The sequence below is a fragment of the Erinaceus europaeus genome, chromosome 7 (genome assembly GCF_950295315.1).
Source record: "Erinaceus europaeus chromosome 7, mEriEur2.1, whole genome shotgun sequence".
NCBI lineage: Eukaryota > Metazoa > Chordata > Mammalia > Eulipotyphla > Erinaceidae > Erinaceus > Erinaceus europaeus.
This window is the reverse complement of record NC_080168.1, coordinates 27760138-27783682: the sequence shown is the minus strand read 5'-3', so window position 1 is coordinate 27783682 and position 23545 is coordinate 27760138. Positions and strand designations below refer to the sequence as shown.

The window sequence follows — 23545 nt, the reverse complement described above, 5'->3', positions numbered from 1 at the left end:
CCCCCATCCAAGATATGGCTTGAACCCAGGTCCTTGGGCATGGTGATTTGTACGCTCTACTGGGTACACCACATCCTGCTCCCTGTATCTTTGCTTTTTTCCCTTTGTGAATTTTTCATTTTTATGCCTTCTACCTACTTATCTGTATTGAAACAATTGTTTTTGTAACCTCACTGTTTGGATTCACTTACCTTTGTTTTTATAAAGGAAATTCTTATGAGAGTTTATGGTAGTGCCTTAAAACCAAACCAGCTATGTCTAAACCTTTTCAGTGCTGGAATATGCCACCCTAATAACAATCCATTCAGTGGAAAGCGCTAATGGCATATTTGTAGTAAGTTGTATTTATTCTTGGCTTGCTTTGAGTTGAACTGGGACACAGCCTTTTATGACTTTTTTGTGTGTGTCTCTGTGAAAGCATTAATATCTGAGAGATGCTATCCTAGGAGAAAGACTTTCTGCTTCTTGGGCCTCATTGTAAAAAAGGAGTGATCAGGAACAGATGTTGTCTTTTGATGCTGTGAGGCTCTGTATAAGGGAGCTAAGATGATATCTGGTAATGATTAAGAAATAATAACTAGCTTTGTGCACTCTCTCAAATGTTCCCCACACACTTCCAACTCTGAAAACCAGTATGGTCTTCCAATGGCAGTGGCACAAGTATTATCACAAAGTCTGGCTCAAAACCTTGGAATCCAATGGGAACCTTCTAGCAGAAAGCTAAGTATGTACATCGACCTTCTTTTTAACTTTCATGAACCATTCTGTCTGTATGATATATGTTTGCTGAATAAATGTTTTCCACTCTTAAGTCTTGATAATTTGATGGTAGTATATCTCCTTCCTTTAAATTGATTATCAAATGAGCAGCTCAAGATGATTTCTAGACTGTTGGGATTGTAAGAATATTCCTTTCAAAATTTATGAAATCATAGTCACTTTCTCAGAATGTAATTAGCTTTTCCTCTCACTGAATGATGTTAGGATTGGGCTAGTGAGTACTCACCCCCTAGGTACAAACTGGTTGAATATAAGATGCTAGATGAGTTGAATATAAGATACCTTATTAATCAGTAGACTTGGATCAGGCATTAGCTGAGACCTAGAGTCAAAAAGGCACATAGAGTCTACTACATATCTACTTACCTACTTACATTTCTCCCTCTAGATTTGGCCTATAGTTCCTTCAGAAGAATCAGAGAAGTCTCATAGGCAGGCCCTGTCTGGTAGGGTCTTCCAAGCATTTGGCCAGAGGCAGGGAATAGCACTCACCTCTAGTGGGAAGACAGGTCCTATTGAGTAGGAAAATGGAGTGAGTGTTAGGCGTCAGTCTCTTCATCAATCAGATAGGTAAATGGAAAGATAGGACTGACAAGTTGACTGTGGTCCATGGTGGGTTTTTTTTTTTCTTACTTATTTATTTATTTATTTATTCCCTTTTGTTGCCCTTGTTTTATTGTTGTAGTTATTATTGTTGTTGATGTTGGATAGAACAGAGAGAAATAGAGAGAGGAGGGGAAGACAGAGAGGGAGGGAGAAAGATAGACACCTGCAGAGCTGCTTCACCGCCTGTGAAGCAACTCCCCTATAGGTGGGGAGTTGGGCGCTCGAACCGGGATCCTTATGCCAGTCCTTGTGCTTTGCGTCATGTGCGCTTAACCCGCTGCACTACCGCCCGACTCCCCCATGGTAGTTTTTTGAGGTCCATGAGAAACTTTCTGCTTCTTGGGCCTTGTAAGAAAGGAGTGATCAGGATAGAAATTTTAAATTTCTTTTAAAATCAATATTCCTTTTCTAACAGCACAACACTGAAATGGGATTTCTAATTCATTTTGTGGCAGAAAACAAAAAGTACCCAGGCCCCACAGAAGACATTATGTGATTCTGTGGGTAAAGATTTATATCATATGTTTGCTCAGATAATTGTCTGTATAAGAAATTAAGTAGAAACTTTATCCCCTCTGTGACAATGCCAGACACTGCTAGTAAAGGTCTTCCTTCCCTAGGAAGAAAAGGACAAATAAATACTTTGATATTTCATACTTTGCCTGCTACTATTGAGTAATTGTCATGAATGTATAGTATTATGGAAATTGAAACAAAATAGATATTCAGGGATTTCTCAGTTCCCTTTATGGGCACATTAAGACATCACTTTATAGGTATATTAAGTCTGTTGGTATTTAGCAAATCCCCACAAACTTTTCCTTATTAACATCAAACTCAGAGTATTTGTTTTCCCAAGGAAACAAGTAGTACCCATTAAAGGAGGTGTTTTGAGATCCAGCATCTGGCATAGATGTATTAAAGACAGAAAGCAGTAGGACCAGTTTTATAGGCTTATTTAAAAGCCCAGAGCTGAGAAAAGACCAGCGATGGAGTCAGCTGAGAGCTGTTACTGAGTTGGATGCTGGCGGAGGGTGAGAACTAGGATTCCAGGCTGATGCTCTTCTGCCAACAATTCCTTCTTCTTTTGTGAATTGCAAATCCACAGAATTGCTAGGTTCTGAACTTTGTGTTGAATTTTGAATTTACCTTTAAAATTAATTTGTACGTCTTTCTTTAAAGATATCTTTTTCTATGGAAAGAGGGGGGGGGAGAATGAGGAGACATACAAAGGCAATGAACGGTCCATCACAATAGCAGTGTGATATTTAGTATTGAGCTCAAGGGTCTATGACTGTAGACAATATTTAGTATTTATGTTAAGTTTATGATCACTCCTTAATTTGATGAGCATTTACCATCTGTTTTGATTATTCTCATTTACTAAACTTTTAGCATAGTGGCTTTTCCAAGTCGCTGGCAAACCCTTACTTTTTGACTCTTGCAAATTGAATTCTCATCTCGAATTTCCATGTGCTTTGTTAATAAGACTTCAGTGATGGGAGTCGGGCAGTAGCACAGCGGGTTAAGCATACATGGCACAAAGCACAAGAACCAGCGTAAGGATCCCGGTTCTAGCCCCTGGCTCCCCACCTGCAGGGGGGTCGCTTCACAGGCCATGAAGCAGGTCTGCAGGTGTCTATCTTTCTCTCCCTTTCTCTGTCTTCCCCTCCTCTCTCCATTTCTCTCTCTGTCCTATCTAACAACGAGGACATCAGTAACAACAATAAAAAGCAACAAGGGCTACAAAAGGGAAAGTAAATAAATATTTTTTTAAAAAGACTTCAGTGATGACACATTGCATCTGTGCAGGGTTTATAGCTCACAGATAGCACGCAACAGACCCTCTCATGACAATCTTACAACCACTCTGAACAGAGAGCTATATTTCCCACTTTAGTATGGAAACTCTTGCGATCTAAGACTGGGAAACACAAAGTAGAACTTGCCCTAGGTCTGGTGTATTGCATCAAAGTAAAGGACTAGGGGGTGACTGGTGGGGGGTGGACTTTCAGATCCTAGTGCATGATGTTGGAGGAGGACCTAGGCTGGCAATGAGAGTGTTTTATAGAAAACTGAGAAATTTTATACATGTGTCAACAACTCTATTTACTGTAAACTATTAATCCCCTCCCCAATTAAAAAAGAAATGCTAAGTTGCTTGCCTATGAGATTCATTCCTCAGAATGCATGCTTTCTGAGTTCTAGGTCAGGGTACTTTTCATTAAGTATTAGAACTAAGCGCTTAAGTGAGTTTTCTAGTTTAATAAAGAGCTATAATTTTAGTTCTCACCTGCTTTTATCTTAGGAAAAGATACAAAAGTATTGAATTAAAAGAAAATAAATAGATTTTGTTCAGAACTACTTTACATTCTGAATCTCTTTGATATGGAAGTAGTTATTTCAAAAGCTATAATGCAAGCTGACGACGTCACTTGCACTGTTTCTCTTTTCTTGTGTTATTTTTCTTGTTTCATTGGATCAGAATGTGACTGCACAGAATCCTGGGGTGGCTGCATCATGGAGGAAACAGGGTAAGTTTTCATTGTACTTTGTTTCTCATAAGCCTTTAGTGAAGTTGCTCCTTGTAGCTGGATATACACTCTCTCGAGCACTGGTTTCTCAGTCTGAGAGCTTTGAATATAAAATCAATAATTCATTATTGGATATTTTGTAAATGGAAGTATTAATTCACTTTATATTTTAATTTTTTATTTAAGGTTGATAATAAGAGTAAACTATAACAACTACTATTAACCCTTGAAGGAAGCATATTAAGTGCTTCTAAGTTTAGTAGAAGCATTAATTTTTCAGTACACTTAGAATAAAAGCTGGTTGTCTCCCTAAAGCAGTCAGTGAAAATCAATTTAGTCATCAATTTATATTTTAAGGAACTTGTAAATAGACATGTTTACTGTAATAAAAATCATACTATACTGCTTGTATAATACATAAAGCTTTTAGAGCAGATTATATGTGTTTAAGTAGTCTTTCCACTTATAGACATTTCAACATTTTCTCTTATCTCCCCTTCCTCCCTCCTTCCCCTCCTCCTCTTTGATTTTTGTAAACTAAACAACTTCCCTAGAACGTTGCTTCCATGATCCAAGGCCTGGAAACACTGCCTGCTTTCCCAGGGGCCTCTTTCCTTTGGGAACCTCTACTCAGACCCTTATTCCTAGCAGATGGGAGAGGCCTCTCCTATTTTCTTTACCCTTGCCAGACATCTGCTCAACACATGGATCATTTCTGATCTATCCCTGCCCCATGAGCCTGGGTTGCTAGAGGCCCCAAACTGCTTGTATATAGGAGTCTTTCCATCGTCCATACTCTTCTACCATAAGTCATCCATTATGCTTGGTGTTTTTGTTTGTTTGTTTTATTTTTCCCCCCAGAGCACTGCTCAGCTCTGGCTTATGGTGGTCCTGGAGATTGAACATGGAACCTATGATGCTTCAGAAATGAAGGTCTTTTGCATAACCATTTATACTATTTCTTCCATCCTGTGCTTGCTCCTTTTCATTTTGCATCTCAAGAATATATATTCCTAGATATGAAGTTGAAACTTGGAATGGGGGAGCCGGGCAGTGGCGCAGCAGGTTAAGCGCACATGGCAGGAAGTGCAAGGACTGGCATCAGGATCCTGGTTCGAGCCCCCGGCTCCCCACTTTCAGGGGAGTCGCTTCACAAGCGGTGAAGCAGGAGGTCTGCAGGTCTCTATCTTTCTCTCCCCCTCTGTCCTCCCCTCCTCTCTCCATTTCTTTCTGTCCTATCGAACAACAGCAACATCAATAACAACAACAATGACGATAAACAACAAGGGCAACAAAAGGGGGAAATTTTTTTAAATTTAAAAAATTTTAAAAACACCAAACTTGGAATGGTTGATATTCATGGTTTCCTTCCTATTCTACCACAGTTTTATGACTTATACAGGCTTTTTGAGTACTCTCAGAAAGTTATTAAATTGGTTCTATACAGTGATGTCTTCTGTTTTCTAACCTCTTGATTTTTTTTGCTTGCCCAAAATGGATTTATTAAGCATAAAAATCAGTAACCAAACAAAAAAATTTACTAGTGATTTACAAAATTACAAAATAACGAGTACAGTTCCTACCACCAGAATTCTGTGTCCCCCATCCCCTCCTTTGGAAACTGCAGTGGTTCTCCCAAGGTCAGATATGGGCTGACTATTATTTCTATAACTGTGTGTGTGTGTGTGTGTGTGTGTGTGTGTGTGACATTTTTTTTCTATAGTCTTGCCTTCTCTTCCATTTTAAGTCACATCTATACCTATTACTACTACTGAGTGTCCTTCCTTTTTCCCTTACTCTCAGTCCTGATGGAACTGGGTTTCAGAGCCCTCTACTTATCTCCCCTTAATATTTTTTCCCCACTGAGAGTATGGACCAAAATCCTTTTTGGGATGTAGGAGGTGTGAGTCTGGCTTCTGTAGTTGCTTCTCTTTTGGTTTCTACCTTTCCCTAATGGGATGGGGTTCTGAAGAGGTTAGCCTCCCATTTTTTCATAAGTTTTTGGACTGCCTACCCATGGGATATAATAAAATGATCAAAAGTTAGAATTTGTTTTCTCAAGTACACAATTTCTCTATCGTTACACAAAATTACTGACAACAGTGGCAGACTTTATCCACACCCTTATACTGCCTTATGGATCAGGACATAAAACTGTTAGATTTCACGCCTAGAATAAGTGGCCTATAATTCTCAAATCAAGGTCTACTATAAATATACCCAAAGAATACTTTGTAATTCTGTTTATTCTATCTATTTGCATACATACTGACGTAGAGATAAGATTTTCAATGGTCAAATCACACAGAAGCTCTTATTATAGTCCAACTAAATCATGAATACTCCCAAGTAGTGTTTGAAATTAAGACCAAAGAGCCATTATTCACAGGAACTCATCTTAGTTCTATTTTTTTTGATGTATGTAGATATATTAGAAAAATGTATGCACAGCCTAAAACATCCTGAATTGCATTGCTAAAGTCCTCAAGAAAATGACCTGCACTACTCCCTCCTCCTAAGTGAAATCTAGTAGTAGGCTACTAAATTCATTCTAGTTAGGACAGGGACAGAAAGTAATCACTTTTACTGAGAAATAGAAGATAGACAATGATCACATTTAAAATATAGCATAAATTAAGTTTGATGATGAAGTCCCAAAAACTTTCTCAAGCCCATATATAAAAGGGCTTGATTTCTGAGGAGGATTTAACCTAGGCTCCAAATCTGATTTTCTTTGAATTTCTTTTTCTACAAAGTCTGTAACACATTTTATGGCAATTTGAATGTAATTGCTTTGTCAGAAATTGTGTAGACTCATCTAGATTCAGAGTGAACGCTTTGTTCTAATTCAAGGGTTTTAACTTTTTTCTCTGGAGACAGCTTTTGGTAAGTTATTTCCATAATTGAATCTTTATTTCTGCAGGGTATCCCATTCGCGAAAATTCTCTAAGTGCAGTATTTTGGAGTACAGAGACTTTTTGCAGAGAGGAGGTGGAGCTTGTCTTTTCAACAGACCAACAAAGGTTAGTAACTCAGAAAGTATAATTGTTTCTCCTATGTCTGTATATGTTTTTTGTTCTGTTGGTGTTTGTTTTTACTTTGGAACGGAGCTAAAACCTGTCATGGAAACGTGGTTTCTTATCTATCGGTTTCTGAGTCCTGTTTAAACAAATGACCAAATCGTAGTTTCTCTGCCCCAGATGTTTGGGTTTTCAGTGTTAGTGGTACTTCTTTGTCCCTGGTCCCCTCTCCAACAAACAAAATCAATTAAAGTGGGTTTTTTTTGTTTTGTTTTGTTTTAAATGTTCATGCTAGAGTTTTCACCCTACTGTCAAGAGTTAGTAGGTTAAGTTATAATATACTACTTGAGCCAATTTTTCTGACAAATATAAAAAATACATTTCTCTTTGGCATTCTCTCTAACTACTGGACTTTTATAAAATTGTTGGTACCTAATTCCACATGCAGGAAGCATTCACAATATCAGCTAGTCAAAAATGAGTCCAAATAGCATCTTGTGTTCATATTTCCTTAGCTTAGAAACTGAAAATAAGATGTTTTTGTTTGTTTGTTTGCAGAAAAAATATTGGAGAGTAAATCTTGCCTTGAACTAAAAATCTTTATTTTTCCTTGATAATTCATGTATATATTCATAAGTCTTTTTTAAAATATTTAATTATTAATGAGAAAGATAGGAGGAGAGAGAGAGAAAGAACCAGACATCACTCTGGTACATGTACTGCCAGTGATTAAACTCAGGACCTCACACTTGAGAGTCCAAATACTTTATCCACTGCGCCACCTCCCGGACCACTCATAAGTCTTCTTAAAAATATTTATTTATTCCCTTTTGTTGCCCTTGTTGTTTTATTGTTGTACTTATTGATGTTGTCATTGTTGGATAGGACAGAGAGAAATGGAGAGAGGAGGGGAAGACAGAGAAGGGGAGAGAAAGGTAGACACCTCCAGACCTGCTTCACCGCCTGTGAAGCGACTTCCCTGCAGGTGGGGAGCCAGGGGCTTGAACCAGGATCCTTATGCCTGTCCTTGTGCTTTGTGCCACGTGTGCTGAACCTGCTGCACTACTGCCCAATTTCCATATTCCTAAGTCTTAATGCAAAATATCAGTGTTTGATTATGTACATCAGGATACATTATAGAAGGTAAATACATTGTATATTTTTGGAAAAAGCCAGAATGCTCAAACTCCTTGCCTATCAAGCTTTTGGATAAGCAGTTGTGGACCTGTAGTAATATAAATTGGAAATAAAATTGCTTCACAGGCAGAAAGGCAGGATAAATGCTAATTAGTAGGTGGCATAGACATCCTAGCACTGCTTAGGATTTAAATTCTTCCTTGTAAGTCAGGTATGGTCTGTTGTCAGACAAATTGATTCATATTCTGCAAATTAAGGGAACGGTGATTATTATCATGTTAACTTACAAAAAAAATAATAAGCTGGGAGTCGGGCTGTAGCGCAGCGGGTTAAGCGCAGGTGGCACTAAGCACAAGGACCCACATAAGGATCCTGGTTCAAGCCCTGGCTCCCCACCTGCAGGGGTGTCGCTTCACAAGCGGTGAAACAGGTCTGCAGGTGTCTATCTTTCTCTCCCTCTCTCTGTCTTCCCCTCCTCTCTCCATTTCTCTCTGTCCTATCCAACAACAATGACAACAATAATAACTACAATAAAACAATAAAACAACAAGGGCAAAAAAAGGGAATAAATAAATAAAAATAAATATTATAAAATATATATGTAAAAAAATAAGCTAATGTGGATTAAGTGACAGAATAATTTATTTCAGTCTCCATATCTAAGTGATCCTACTGCAATCAGAAGATGCTGGTTTGATGTGTGGCATCTATATGAAATTTCACAATGTAGGAGAAAAAAAGGCATTTTAAAGAGACCTTCCATCATTAAATTAAACTGCCTGCTTCTTTCTCTGTAATAGAAGTCTGAAAGCTTCAAAGTGTTTAAAACCTGTGCAATGAGTAATAATGAAATAATGTGAGCTGCTGGCAGTTTTGAATTGCAGTGTACATGGCTAATTTTACCTGCCTGGCAGCTCACAAGTGAATTGTAGATATTGTGCCTGAGGAAACAAAGCAGGCTTGTTTGGAAAAGTTAAGCATTTTGCTGTGTGAGTAAGGAGCCATCATTAGATTTCTAAAACTGCCCGTGAGTAGAAAGTTATTCCAATAACTTGAAAATGAGCTATAACAGCCTCAATATTAAAAAAAAACATGGAATTATTTCTTTTTATTTTTTCCATTGTTTTAAATTTAATTTTTTTTTTTTTTGGATAGAGACAGCAAGAAATTGGGAGGAAGGCAGAAATAGGAAAACATCGACAGCACTGTTTTACCACCCGTGAGACTTCCTTTTACTGAAGGAGACTGAAGGCTGGAACTTGTGTCCTTACACACTGTAATGTGTGCGCTAAACCAGTTGCACCACAGCCCAGCCCGGAATTATTTCTTTTTAAACCTTATATGTAGAGTGATGTTTTAAAGCCCCTGTGGACTTGGGTGAAATATTTTATATCTACCCAAGAACTATTATTTTAAGTGGTTTTAGTCCATGAATGTTTTGTGCATTATTTTCACATCACTGATGTGCTTCTTTTCTGTGCTGGTGATGTTTTCTTTTTTTTTTCTTCTGCCTTCAGGGTTATCGCTGGGGCTTGGTGCCTGCACTACAAATCTGCTGCTACTGGCGGCCATTTTTTCAGGTTTTTTTGTTTTGTTTTGTTTTTATTGGAGAAGACAGAGAGGAATTGAGAGGGGAGGGGGAATAGAAAGGGAGAGATAAAGAGATATACCTGCAGACCTGCTTCAGCATTTGTGAAACAACCCCCCTGCAGGTGGGAAGCCGGGGGCTGGAACTGTCATCCTTGCCCGGGTTCTGTGCTTCACACCATGTGCGCTGGACCCGGTGAGCCACAGCCCGGCCCCAACTTCCATGTTTTTTATCTGGTTGATGATAGTCACCTTTCTCAGGGTAGAAGAAGAGTCTTAAAAATGAACTCTAGTACTTGGCTACATGGGAGGCCTCATCTGAAGAGGTAGTGGTGTTCTAGTCTCTCCTTTCCTTTTCTGTTTCCTCCTATCTGCTGATCACAATACTGCAGAGATTACAACTTGATTTCTCTCATTGGACTTTCCCTTGACGTAGTCCCATCCACGTTTCTTGGGAACCTTCCTCATTTATATTAACTTTCTTCTCTGGAAGGTTAAGGGAGATCAAGTCTTTCTTAGGTGGATTTAGTGGAAGGCTGCTTCTTGAGTGTATCCTTGTTACTGGAAAGGTGGCCTCCTTCTCCCTCTCATGTTCATGACTGTACACCAGGTTTGGATGTGCTGCTTCATTTGTCACCCAGGTGTGGTGAGCATGTCGAGAGGAATTTAGCCCAGATGAGGGGAGATAGAAATGTTTCTGATACGTAATGAATTGTTTCGACAACTGGTTTGTGATAGTTTATTTGACAAGCAAGTTCATAGCTCAATGCAAGAATTATTTTCATTATATTTCACTTTATCATCATTCCAGGTAAGATTGAGAAACTTCTGTACTTCTGTTCATATGTCTGCACATTTCCTTAGCTTACTTCAGACAGTACTTTTTTTTTAATTTTTTTTTTTGCCTCCAGGGTTATCACTGGGGCTTGGTGCCTGCACTGCAAATCCACCGCTCTTGGTGGCCATCTTTTTCCATTATTGTTGTTGCTGTTATGGTCATTGTTGTTGGATAAGACAGAGAGAAATTGAGAGAGGAGGGGGAGAGAAAGAGACACTTGCAGACCTGCTTCACCACTTGTGAAATGACCCCCCCCAGACACACACACACACACACACACACACACACACACGGATCCTTGCGGGTCCTTTGTACTGAGTGTGCTTAACCCAGTGCGCCACTGCCCCCTCCCCCCGACAGTACTTCTTTTCTAAAGAAGCCAAGGCCTTGTGCATCTGTGATTTCACTACTCTTGGGCTGAGTTTGTTTGTTTTTTAATTCAGATAGACAGACAGGGGGAGAGGGAGACACACAGTGATATTAGAATTTTCCTGATACTGTGGTACTAACAAGTGGTACCAGGACTTGAATCTAGGTTGGCTTCATGGCAACACATGCACACTGCTCAGGGAGATCTCTCTCTGGCTAGCTCTCTCTCTCTCTCTCTGTCTCTTTTCTTTTTAATAGCCAGAAATTGAGAAGAAGGGGACAAATAGAGAGGAGAGAGACAGAGATAACCTGCTGCATTGGTTCACCACTTATGAAGCTTTCCCCCTGCAAGTGGAGACTAGGGGCTTGAACCTGGGGCATTGCGCACTGTGACATATGCGCTCAGCCTGGTGCACCACCACCTGGCCCTCCATATATCTCTTTTTAAGGAGAATGTTTGGCATGGATTTTCAGTGGCATTTTAAATCTAAACTTATAAACACTTGATTGTATATATTGCATTTGGCTGTGACTGAAACATCTTTATCTTTTTGACAGTTTCTGTGTCTTCTTAGCTACCTTGAGATAAGTTAGAAAGTGAAGAATCCCTGAGTCTTATTAGCAGTGCATTTTAGCTCACTAACAAATATGAAAAGTAATTTATTCCTCTGGACAGCTTAGCTCCATAAAAAACAATTCTAATGGAATAGAACATCTCTGGAGCCTAGCAAGTATTGCCCCACGTAAAATATTCTTTGGAGGTGCTTTTTTTTTTTTACTTCCAGGGTTACCGCTGGGGCTCAGTGCCTGCACTACGAATCCTGGAGCTGCTCCTGGGGGCCATTTGTCCCATTTTGTTGCCCTTGTTGTTGCACTTATTGTAGTTGTTATTGTTATTGTTGTCATAGCTGTTGTTGGATAGGACAGAGAGAAACCAAGAAAGGAGGGGAAGACAGAGAGGAGAGAAAGACACCTGCAGACCTGCTTCACCACCTGTGAAGCCACCCTCCTGCAGGTGGGGAGCTGGGGGCTCAAACCGGGATCCTTACACCGGCCCTTGCATTTTACACCATGTACGCTTAACCCACTGCACTACCGCCCAGCTCCCTGAAGTGTTATTAATAAATGATCACTGGTGTTCATACCAACATCATTTATAAGATGCCATAATGGATCTCAGAAGAATACCATGTGATAGTGGGGTACAGAGATAAATGTGTGTAGCCCAGTGAGTGGGTGGATGTTCTTTCATAAGGTGAAAGTCTTTCTCTTTCTCTCTCAAATCTCTTCCAGCTGTTTGAGCCCACAGAATGTGGAAATGGATATGTAGAAGCTGGAGAAGAATGTGATTGTGGTTTTCATGTGGTAGGTATAGGAGAATTTTTTTCTACCTTCAACATGGTTGTTAACTAGTGTAAACAGAACAATATTTGTGGGAAGTCTGCACTGTTGTTTATTATGGACTTGCTGCCTTTCTTTTTGGTCTCTTTTATGCATGCTTAATCCCTGCACAGATATATTAGAATTAATCATGTCTTTGTGCTCCTTTCTGAAAAAAAAAAACCCTAGTGAATTATTCAAATCATATTTCTTATTTCCTTTAAAGCATAGCTCATTTTCATCTCATCATTATTTCTCTGTTGTATATTAATTTTGTCTTTATAAAACAAGACGGAGTATTTAAGAATATAGTATTGTTAGACAAAGATGGGCTGGTCGCTAAGAAGTAGGCTCTTTTTAAAAATTTTTATTATTTATTTATTTGGGATAGAGACAGAGTGAAACTGGGAGGGAATGGGGAGATAGAAAAAGAGAGAGAGAAAGACACCTGCAGCACTGTTCCTCCTCTTGTGAAGTTTCTTACCTGCAGGTGGAGACCAAGAGCTTGAACCTGGGTCCTTAAGCCAAGAACTCTGTGCACTTAACCAGGTGTGCCACTGCTTGACTGCTGTAAATTCTTTTTTAAAATGGTCAAGCCTATTCATAAGAAAACAATTCTTGGTTGAGAAAAAATAGTTTAAAGTGGTTAATTTTTCCTATGGATCTGCTTACTCCTATAGAAGTCTCTACATCTGTGTTATTGATAAAGTCACCATAGAGGCTGTGTTGAATGCCTAGAGTGATTGTTTTTTCCTTACTCATGTCTGTCTTTTTTTTTTTTTTTTAACTAGGAATGCTATGGCTTGTGCTGTAAGAAATGCTCCCTTTCCAATGGAGCTCACTGCAGTGATGGGCCATGCTGTAATGGTACCTCATGTCTTGTGAGTTTCCTGACAGTTCTTTCTTTATTTATTTATTTATTCACTTCTTTCTTCTTTTCCATTGGCATATAAGCCAAATATCTCAGTGTCTCTTTTGAGCACTTGCATTTTTTCGTTGACAGTGTACATATTAACTTGGAAATTGTATAGAATCAGTAAATCTACCCCCAAATTTTTGGTTCAACAACTTTTACAATGATTCACTAATCAGCCATGCTATTATTATTCAGTGCCTCCTTGAGAGGTTATGTCTTTATTTCTTCCAAAATAAGCACTGAGAGTTGCTCTAGGCACAAAGATAAAAGAAAAGCAAAGCAAACGGTTGAGTAGAAGAGGCATGACTCCTATGCTCTTAGAAATAGTGTAACTTGGTTAGAACATTCCCCTCTAAAGTGCATACTGATTTGTCTTGGACATTGAGTATAAACTGAAGAGCATACCTGTATACATTTGGTATTTTAAATCCCCTATAAAAATCAAGAAAGCTAAATAAAGAAGTGCTATATATAATTATGCTGCTCTGTGTATATGCTGAGTGTGTGTGTGTGTGTGTGTGTGTGTGTGTGTGTGTGTGTGTGTGTGTGTGTACATTGTTACTTCTGTCAGTAGACACACTAGTTAGTTTTTGAAAGTTCTGTTTTATAAAAAGCATTTTTCTCATCTATAAAACCTCATCTAATCTGCCCAACCATAAAGTTAGGTGATTATGTTATTTTAGTCATCTCCAAAGAGCTCTTCTTTACAGTATTCTAGAAGATTCCAGCTTAGTTTACATTTTGCCTAATGTCCCTCACGAAATTACAGATTGCTTGACAGTAGTGAATTCTTTCTATTATCTTTTACTCATCTTCAACTCACACAACAAGACACCTGTGTCTTAGTAGGTATTCTCTAAAAAAACATTCATTGAGGGGCTGGGTTGTGGTGCATTTGGTTGAACACAGGTTACAATGCACAAGGACCCGGGTTAGAGCCCCTGTTCCCCACTTGCAGGCGGAAAGCTTCGCGAGTGGTGAAGCAGGGCTGCAGGTGTCTGTCTTTCTCTTTCTCTATCTCCCTCTGCCCTCCCGATTTCTGACTGTCTCTATCCAACAAATAAATAAAGGTAATTTAAAAAAATCTTTTAAATTCATTGAAATTTGATTTTTTTATTTACCTAGAGAAAGAGTAATATCCAAACTGACAAGTAAACTAGTGAATGTTGGACACATAAAGCTGTCTTTAGAGAGATCTTAAATGTCTGCACTTGCATGTCTAATTCTTGTCTTGAACCACAACGTTGTTTCTCCTTTCGGTTGTCATCACATTGCTTTCCAAAGATAATTCTCTGGAATCATGAATTTTAACATTGGAACACTTGGCACCTTGAAGGATGATTCGTTTTTACTGTAAATCATGATTATTTGGACCTCATCTGTTTTTGCAACTATCTTGCTAAATTGTAAAAAGTTTTGTGATGGTTTTGAGAATGTAAGGATTATTTAGTAAATACAGGAATATTATATCTTTGTGATATTCACTGATACTAACTCTTAAGATTGAATTTTGATTTGAAGTTTCAGCCCCGAGGCTATGAGTGTCGAGATGCTGTGAACGGGTGTGACATTACTGAATATTGTACTGGAGACTCTGGCCAGGTATGGAGAACTCAGTTTTAAGGAGCACCCTTTACTTGTAAATGGACTTCGTAAAAGATTTTAATTGCAGCTGTATCTCTGAATATGTTTTGGTTCCTTTATTATTTATTTAGTTGCACCTTCCTTTCCTCCATTCTCCCTTCCCTCCTTTCCTACTCTCTTTCTCTTATTTCCCCCTTCTTTCATGGCACTGGGGATGCTAGGGCCTTACATTTGCTTCCAAAGAAGTTTCTTCTCCAGTCCTCCATCACCACCACCCCCCATTATTGTTTTTGCTTTTATTTTAAGAACATTTGTTGTATTGGACAGGTCCTGAATTTCTTTTTCTTCTCTTTTTTTTCCTCATAATTAGTTCTTTTTGTGATTTATCCCCTACTAATTGATTTTCCCTTTATCCTCCACATCTAGAATAGTATATTCACATCAATGTGGTAATATGGTACATCATATAAATATTTTAAAACCATAAAACCTTTTCATTTGGATATGTGTGGGTAATTGCTTAATGAAAGCAGAGAATGGGTGAGACTGTGGAGTAGGCTGGGGAGCAGCAGGTCACCTGTCTAGCTCTTCTACCCAGACTCTCCCATTTCTGCAACCTTGTCTTCATGGCTTATCATTGTTGGCATAGTCTTCACATTAAAATTATTACAATATTATGATTAATGTTGCCTGCTAGCATCCATTTACATAAATTTTTACTTAATTTTGTTATTATTATTATTGTAGAATCAAGGCCGCAGGCATGTGTGATTTCACTGCGCTGGGCTGTTTATTCATCCAGAGAAAGAAAAAGAGAGATAGAGAGGCAGAGACGTCTTCTTGCCATAACACCTCTCATGTGGTGCTGGAGTTTGAACCTGGGTAACATGCATGGTAATGCAGGTAGCTTACCTGATGCGCTTCCAGGCTGCCATGCTATCATTCCAGTGAAGATTTGTTATGTTTCTGTGTGTCAAGTACTACTATAATATTGGAATGTGGAGAGGAACACGATCAAAAAGTCCAGCCTCCTATGAGACTTACATGCATAATGTGAGTTAAATACTGGGAGAGGGAGAGATGGGGGGAGTGGGAGGGAGTAGACAAGCCAGTGCTCGATGGTGAAAAAGGACTAAGTTGGCGTTTGGAGTGGTGTGAACACACCTATCACAGGGAAATGAGAAATTGTATTCATGTACCAACAACTGTCTGTAATCCTTTATTTCCCCAATATTTGGAGGATAAAAAGAAAGGCAAATAAGTGAATACAATTCTTAGATGATGATCAATGTACTGCAGTAGGACAGAGTGGTGATGTAACGAGCACTAGATGGGGGCCACCAAGTGTAATTTTCTAAAGGAGCTGGCATTTCAGTAGAAACACAGATGTGAATGAGCTAATAGAAAAATAAGTGTAGGGGAGTCGGGCAGTAGCACAGCGGGTTAAGCGCATGTGGCACAAAGCGCAGGGACAAGTTAGGATCCTGGTTCAAGCCCCCGGCTCCCCACCTGCAGGGGAGTTGCTTCACAGGCAGTGAAGTAGGTCTGCAGGTGTCTCTCTGTCTCTCTTCCTCTCTGTCTCCCCCTTCTCTCTCAATTTCTCTCTTGTCTCTATCCAATAACAAATAAATAAATAATAAAAAAAATTTAAAAAGAAAAGTAAGTGTAAGGGGCTGGGTGGTGGCACACCTGGTTGGGTGCATATGTTACAGTGCACAAGGACCCAGGTTCAAGTCCCCCCCTGGTCACCACCTGCAGGGAGAAAGCTTTACGAATGGTGAAGCAGGGCTGTAGGTATCTCTTTGTCCCTCTCCCTCTCTATCTCTCCCTTCCCTCTCAATTCCTGGCTGTCTCTATTCAATGAATAAAGATATAAAAGAAATTTTTAAAAAAGCAAGTGTAGAAAATTGACCTCTACAGTAAGTGGATGAAAGTAGACATAGCTGTAGAATCATGGGAAATTTTCATAGAGGAGGTCAGGAATCAGAACAGGCAGAGCTGATTAAGAACTTGAGATTTCATTCTGCTATCGTTTGCATCCTAAGAGACTTCGAGAAGCATTTTCCCTCACAATCACATGGTTTCCATGAATGTAATATTCTTTTTACAATTGTATGAGCATCTGCCATGTGGCTTTATCCACTGACTTCTATATCCAACAATAGGCATTTAAATTGTTGGCATTTTGTCATTACTGTAATTAATATGGCAGTGAGAAATCTTCATGCATTTTATAGAATGTTTCTTTTTTTTTCCTTTACTGGGTCATTAATGTTTTACATTTGACAGTAAATACAGTAGTTTGTACATGCATTACAGTTCTCAGTTTTCCACATAACAATACAACCCCCACTAGATCCTCTGCCATCCTTTTCCAGGACCTGTACTCTCCCCCCCGCAACCCCAGAGTCTTTTACTTTGATGCAATATACCAACTCCAGTTCAGGTTCTACTTGTGTTTTCTCTTCTGATCTTGTTTTTCCGACTTCTACCTAAGAGTGAGATCATCCCATATTCATCCTTCTGTTTCTGACTTATTTCATTTAACATGATTTCTTCCAGCTCCATCCAAGATGGGCTAGAAATAGTGAAATCACCATTTTTAATAGCTTAGTAGTATTCCACTGTGTACATATACCACAACTTTCTCAGCCATTCATCTGTTGTTGGACACCTGGGTTGCTTCCAGCTTTTGGCTATTACCAATTGTGCTGCTAAGAACATAGGTATACACAGATCTTTTTGGATGGGTGTGTTGGGTTCTTTAGAATATACCCCCAGGAGAAGTATTGCATGGTCACAGGACAGGTCCATTTCTAGCCTTCTGAGAGTTCTCTAGACTATTCTCCAGAGGGGTTGGACCAATTGACATTTCCACCAGCAGTGCAAGAAGACTCCTTTCTCCCCACAACCTCTCCAGTTGCTACCTTTTTTGATGTATGACATTCTCACAGGAGTGAAGTAATATCTCATGTTGTCTTTATTTGCATTTCTCTGACAATCAAAAACTTGGAGCATTTTTTCATATGTTTCTCAGCTTTTCAGATCTCTTCTGTGGTGAATATTCTGTCCATTTCCTCTCCCCATTTTTGGTTGGCGTCATTTGTTTTCTTGTTGTTGAGTTTGGCAAGCTTTATATGTTTTGGTTATTAGTCTCTTGTCTGATGTATGGCATGTAAAGGTCTTCTCCCAATATAGAATGTTTCTTGGGCAGAGTTAGCGTCTTAGAATAAATTCCCAAGAGTTAGCCAGTTACTGTGCTTTCTTAATGGCTCTCAGTAGATTGAGTAAAGTTGGAGGCGAAAGCATGCTTTTGTGTGTTTTTGTATGTGTGCCATTGGTTTTATTTTTCATTTTTCAACTCCCCCTCCCTTTTTTCCTTTTTAAAAATTATTTTATGGGAGTCGGGCTCTAGTGCAGCGGGTTAAGCGCAGGTGGCGCAAAGCACAAGGACCGCCATAAGGATCCCGGTTCGAACCCCGGCTCCCCACCTGCAGGGGAGTCGCTTCACAGGCGGTGAAGCAGGTCTGCAGGTGTCTATCTTTCTCTCCTCCTCTCTGTCTTCCCCTCCTCTCTCCATTTCTCTCTGTCCTATCCAACAACGACAACAACAATAATAACTACAACAATAAAAAAAACAAGGGCAACAAAAGGGAATAAATAAATAAAATAAATATTAAAAAAATTATTTTATTTTATTTTTTATCAGATAGGACACATAGAAATCGAGAGGGGAGAGGGAGACAAGAGGGGACAGGAGGAGAGGCATCTGCAAGCAGTGCTTCTCCTCTTATGAAACTTGTCCCCTGCGGTTAGGGAACAGGAGCTCAGACCCAAGTCCTCAGTCACAGTAATGTGTTTGCTCAACCAGGTGTGCCGCCACCCAGCCCCCTAAAACTATCTTTTCTTTTAAATTATTATTGAAAATGACCTCGCTGAAATGTTAACTTAGTGTGAGGACTAAATAGGCCTCTTTGTAGACCCCAGGCAATCACAGGAAAATAGACTAGATTGACGTGACCTCACCTGGCACATAGCCTTGAGAACCAGCAGCGAGAGTGTCATCTCTGTGAATGGGACAAAGGTAGGACAGAGCCAGAGGGCCCAGTTCCTCTTCCTGTTTCACTGATCAATCCAGTCAGCCTATGGGCTACTCTACCTGCTTGGGGAGGAAGAGAGTGAAGCTATCAAGAGTATCTGGAGCTATAGTGAGTCTGTCACCGGATGAAAGTACACAGTGGGAGGGGGGAAGGTTGGTAAACAACTCTGGGTGTTAGGGGCATGTGTGGTGCCCAGTGGCCTTCCTGAACCTTTTTATTAAACTTTCATTCTTTCTTTTAGATGGAGGGGGGATAGGTCTTTGTGTAGGAGGGAGAGGCAGACAGGAGACAGAGCACAGCACTGCGCCTGGTACCACCCCATGATGCTCCCATACAACGCTGGGATTCAAACCCTCTGGCCTTGCTTGCACAGGGTAAGGCCACATGATTAATCTTGTTAAAAGCTCTTGACTGTTAGGGCCAGGCTACTGGTTAAGCGCACAAATTACAATGCTTAAGGAGCCGGGTTCAAGCCCTTGATCACCACCTGCGGGGGAAAGCTTTATGAGTGGTGAAGAAAGGCTGCAGGTGTCTCTGTCTCTCTCTCCCACTCTATTTCCCACACCCCTCTCAATTTATCTCTGTCTCTATCTCTATCCAAGAATAAATAAATAAAAACATATTTAAAGTGATTGTATTGTAAATTATTATTTTAAAAAGTTCTCAGCATATAATATCTGAAATCCAACTCAATTGTACCCTTTTAAGGATATTATGATACAGTGAAATATGTTCAGGCTATTATTCTGTGATTTTATGTATATCTGCTTCTTATTTTTTTATTTATTTTATTTATTTCCTTTTGTTGCCCTTGTTTTTTTATTGTTGTTGTTGTTATTGATATCATTATTGTTGGATAGGACTGAGAGAAATGGAGAGAGGAAGGGAAGACAGAGAGGGGGAGAGAAAGATAGACACCTGCAGACCTGCTTCACTGCTTGTGAAGCGACCACCCTACATGTGGGAAGCCGGGGGCTCTAATCGGGCTCCGTACGCCAGTCCTTGTGCTTTGCGCCATGTGTGCTTAACCCGCTTTGCTACGGCCCAGCTCCATCTTTCTTATATTTAAATATATTTCTTTGTTGTTTTTCCAATAATACAGTAGCAAAGTATAAGAATTGTAGGTTTTGGGTTTTATTTTTTTTTAGAAGTTTGTTGTCAGTCAATATGTTGTTTCAGTGAGTTTTTTATTTTATGTTGTAGAATGCTGTTGCTTTTATAGCTACCATATATGATTTTAATTTCATGCATTTAGCTCTTTGAAGAACTACAGTTTTTTCCTTTTAGCCTTCACTCCTGAATTGCCAATGATTTTAGTGGCTTTAAAGCTTTTACTATAGTGAGGACTCTGTATACAACCGATATTCTATTTTACAAACTAAAAACTCTTTTTATCTCATGTTACAGTAAGTGTTACTATTCAAGTAATTGACCAATTACATATTTGGAGTGGCATGTTCTTTTGGTTATAGTTTCCTTACGCAACCAAAACGAACCTGAAATAGTTAACTCTGGTACAAGGAGTCAAACTTTTCTGCTTTGCAAGAGACAGTGAACTTTGAATTTGTTACCAATAATGATTAAGAAAATGGTATTTTTTTAGAATCTCAGCATCCAATAATCAGTCTATGCAGCAAATATTTTTTATTTATCTCATAGTATATTTTTACTTACTTTTGAATTTGGCCTTTACTGAAGCTCCTGAGCCATTTTTAAAATTCACAATTTTAACACAATAAATAATGCTTCTGCAACTGAGAGAAACCCTTGGCAAGTCACACTGGATGATATAATAAAGATATTTTTGAAAGAAGTGGGAAATGTTTTCTGTTAGCACTATGAAATATGTCATCTCAATGGGTGGCATAACACAGTTAAAATAAGCACATTTAAATGCTGCTGCACTGTGGAAGCCCGCCTGGAGAGAGAGAAAACCTTCCTGCATAAAACAGAGCTGGAGACGATGGACTGGCATTTACAGGCTTAGCCCAAGAGCTCTACTCACAAGCAGAAAAAGGCTACACAGGTTTATGACTCTTCTATTTTAAATGCATCCAGAAAACATAAAATATTTCCATCATCCTGCTTCTTAAACATTTTAGTGATTCAAATTTGTTTTTTATTAACCTGGACTAAAAATAAATTGATAGGAGGTGGTAGAGAGGACTAATGTGCGAGAGATCCCAGCTCCTCTCTCTCTCTCTTTCAAGATTTTATTTATTTATTTATTTATTAATGAGAAAGATAGGAGAAGAGAGAGAAAGAACCAGACATCACTCTGGTACTTGTGCTGCCGGTGATCGAACTCAGGGCTCATGCTTGAGCGTCTAATGCCTTATCCACTGAGCCACCTCCCGGACCGCCCAGGTTCACTCTTATATACCACCAACAGCCAGAACTGAGTAGTGCTCTGACTTGAAATATTTGAGGCCAGAGCTATATATTACTGAGTAGGGCGACTGGCTTGCCATGTGCAAAGTGCAGGCTCAGTCCCAGAACCATGTGGAGAATGCTGGGGGGAAACTCCTATGCTGCGGTGTCTCACCTCTGTCTGTCTCTGAATGATATCATCCTGGAATGGTGGAATGTGTGTGCATGTGTGTGAGGTCCTGGCAACCCTACCACTCCCCCCCAAAAAAATCTTCTGACAGTTTTGTAACAAGGGCTTTTTTTGTTTTTCATTAGTAACGAATTCTGTAAGTTTTGTCTTACGAAAAAAAAAATCAAAATGACTAATATTAGCGAGGCAGGTGTGCCTTTTGTAGTAGTAACGTGTCTTGGGCATTTTGTGCAATGTGGTTGTATTTGTCTTGGAGTAAGTGAATAATTAATATTAGTGGATTAATAAGATGATGCTTGTATTTTCAGTAGGTTCAGATGATTGAAAGAGATTTTGGGTGTCTTTGTTTTTGTTCAGTTGGTCCAGTAACTGAAGCTTTAGTGCTGATAATTAAAATCTTTGGTCAGCATCAGGTTGAATAAAAACTTGTGATGGGGGCCTGGTGAAGTACACTCATTACAGTGCACAAGGACCATAGTTCAAGCCCCTGGACCCCACCTCCAGGGGAAAAGCTTCACGAGTGGTGAAGCAGGGCTGCAGGTGTCTCTCTGTCACTCTCCCTGTGTATTTCTCCACTTCCCTTCTCAATTTTTCTCTGTTTCTATCTAATTATATATAATCTAAAGGCTATGATGCTTGACTGTTTATAGAAGGGTCTTTTTTTATTCTTTATAAAAAAATTATTTATAAAGTTTGGAAATACTGGGGCCGGGTGGTGGCACACCTGGTTGAGCACATATGTTAGAATGTGCAAGGTCCCAGGTTCAAGCCCCCGGTTCCCACCTGCAGGGGGAAAGCTTTGCGAATGCTGAAGCAGGGCTGCAGGTGTCTCTCTGCCTCTCACCCTCTCTATCACCCCCTTCCCTCTCGATTTCTGACTGTCTCTATCCAGTAAATAAAGATAATAAAAAAATAAATAAATTTTGGAAATATTGACAAGACCATAGGATAAGAGGGGTACAGTTCCACACAATTCCCACCACCAGAACTCCATATCCCATCCCCTCCCTTGAAAGCTTCCTATTCTTTATCCCTCTTGGCGGTATGGACCCAGATTCATTATGGGATACAGAAGGTGGAAGGTCTGGCTTCTGTAATTGCTTCTCCATTGAACATGGACATTGGCAGGTCGATCCATACTCCTAGACTGTCTCTCTCTTTCCCTAGTTGGGCAGGGATCTGGAGAGGCAGGGCTCCAGGACACCTTGGTGGGGTCATCTGCCCAGGGAAGTCCGGTTGGCATCATGGTATTATCTTGAACCTGGTGGCTGAAAGAGTTAAAATATAAATCAGAACATTCCAGGCTACACTAATTTCAGGACCCATCTTCCTTGAGTGGAAGAGTATGTTTGCCCAACCTCCTTTCAGAGTATGGTACTGTCCCTACCACTGTTGATCCACATGAGAACAAGATCCTATAGGGGCCCACAGATGGATCCATTATGTTGTTCCTGATGGAGTGTATTCTTTTTTTTAAGATGCAGAATCAAATCACTTTACCTCAGAGTATTCCTTAGTAAGCTTCTTAGCAATCCTAAAATTGTTCTGTCTTTCTGTAATGAACTTGATAAATATCTCGATACATGTAGAAAACCTAACAAAATCATATCTGTATGCATTATTTATTTTATTTGTTCAGTCATCCAGTAGTACTTGAGCACCTACCTACTCCATGCTAATTGAACCCAGCTTTATCCTAGGTGGTAGGGAGGCAGCAGGAAACAAAGTATGTGCATTCTGATGGGGTAAGTAAATAAGTAAAAGACATGCATGGTCAGCTGGTGGTAACTGATGTAGAGCAGAAAGACACAAGCAAGAAATGTGAGCGTGAGCAGAGATTATGATTTTGAAGAGCCTTGATGGAGGAGGAGTTGTGCCATTATGACATTTAAGCTAAGCCCTAAAAAAAGGGAGAGAGACAGCCCTGAAGAAATCTGAGTGGAAGACTGGAACAGAGTCGGAAAGGTGAAGGGCTTAGGGTGGGAACTGGTGGGAAGAGGCTGGTCATAATTGAACTTTGAAGGCCAGTGAGTAGGTTGGGAATCCATAACATTGAGGAGATGAGTAGGCTGCAAACAGGGGAATCGGCTGGAGATTGGTGAACAGTCCAGATAATAGATAGTGATGGATTGGA

The 23545-nt window shown here is 39.6% G+C and overlaps 1 protein-coding gene across 4 annotated transcripts in view; it reads left to right on the top strand.

Annotated features, from left to right (window-relative positions):
• ADAM23 (ADAM metallopeptidase domain 23) overlaps nucleotides 1-23545 on the top strand; it is a 215902-nt gene that overhangs the window by 154316 nt on the left and 38041 nt on the right. For all 4 annotated transcript variants that reach the window (XM_060194041.1, XM_007520191.3, XM_060194042.1 and 1 more), the window contains exons 13-18: nucleotides 634-724; nucleotides 3872-3920; nucleotides 6844-6943; nucleotides 12165-12236; nucleotides 13043-13132; nucleotides 14689-14769. In XM_060194041.1, the coding sequence (XP_060050024.1) occupies nucleotides 634-724; nucleotides 3872-3920; nucleotides 6844-6943; nucleotides 12165-12236; nucleotides 13043-13132; nucleotides 14689-14769 (483 nt within the window). The remainder of the gene's footprint in view (nucleotides 1-633; nucleotides 725-3871; nucleotides 3921-6843; nucleotides 6944-12164; nucleotides 12237-13042; nucleotides 13133-14688; nucleotides 14770-23545) is intronic.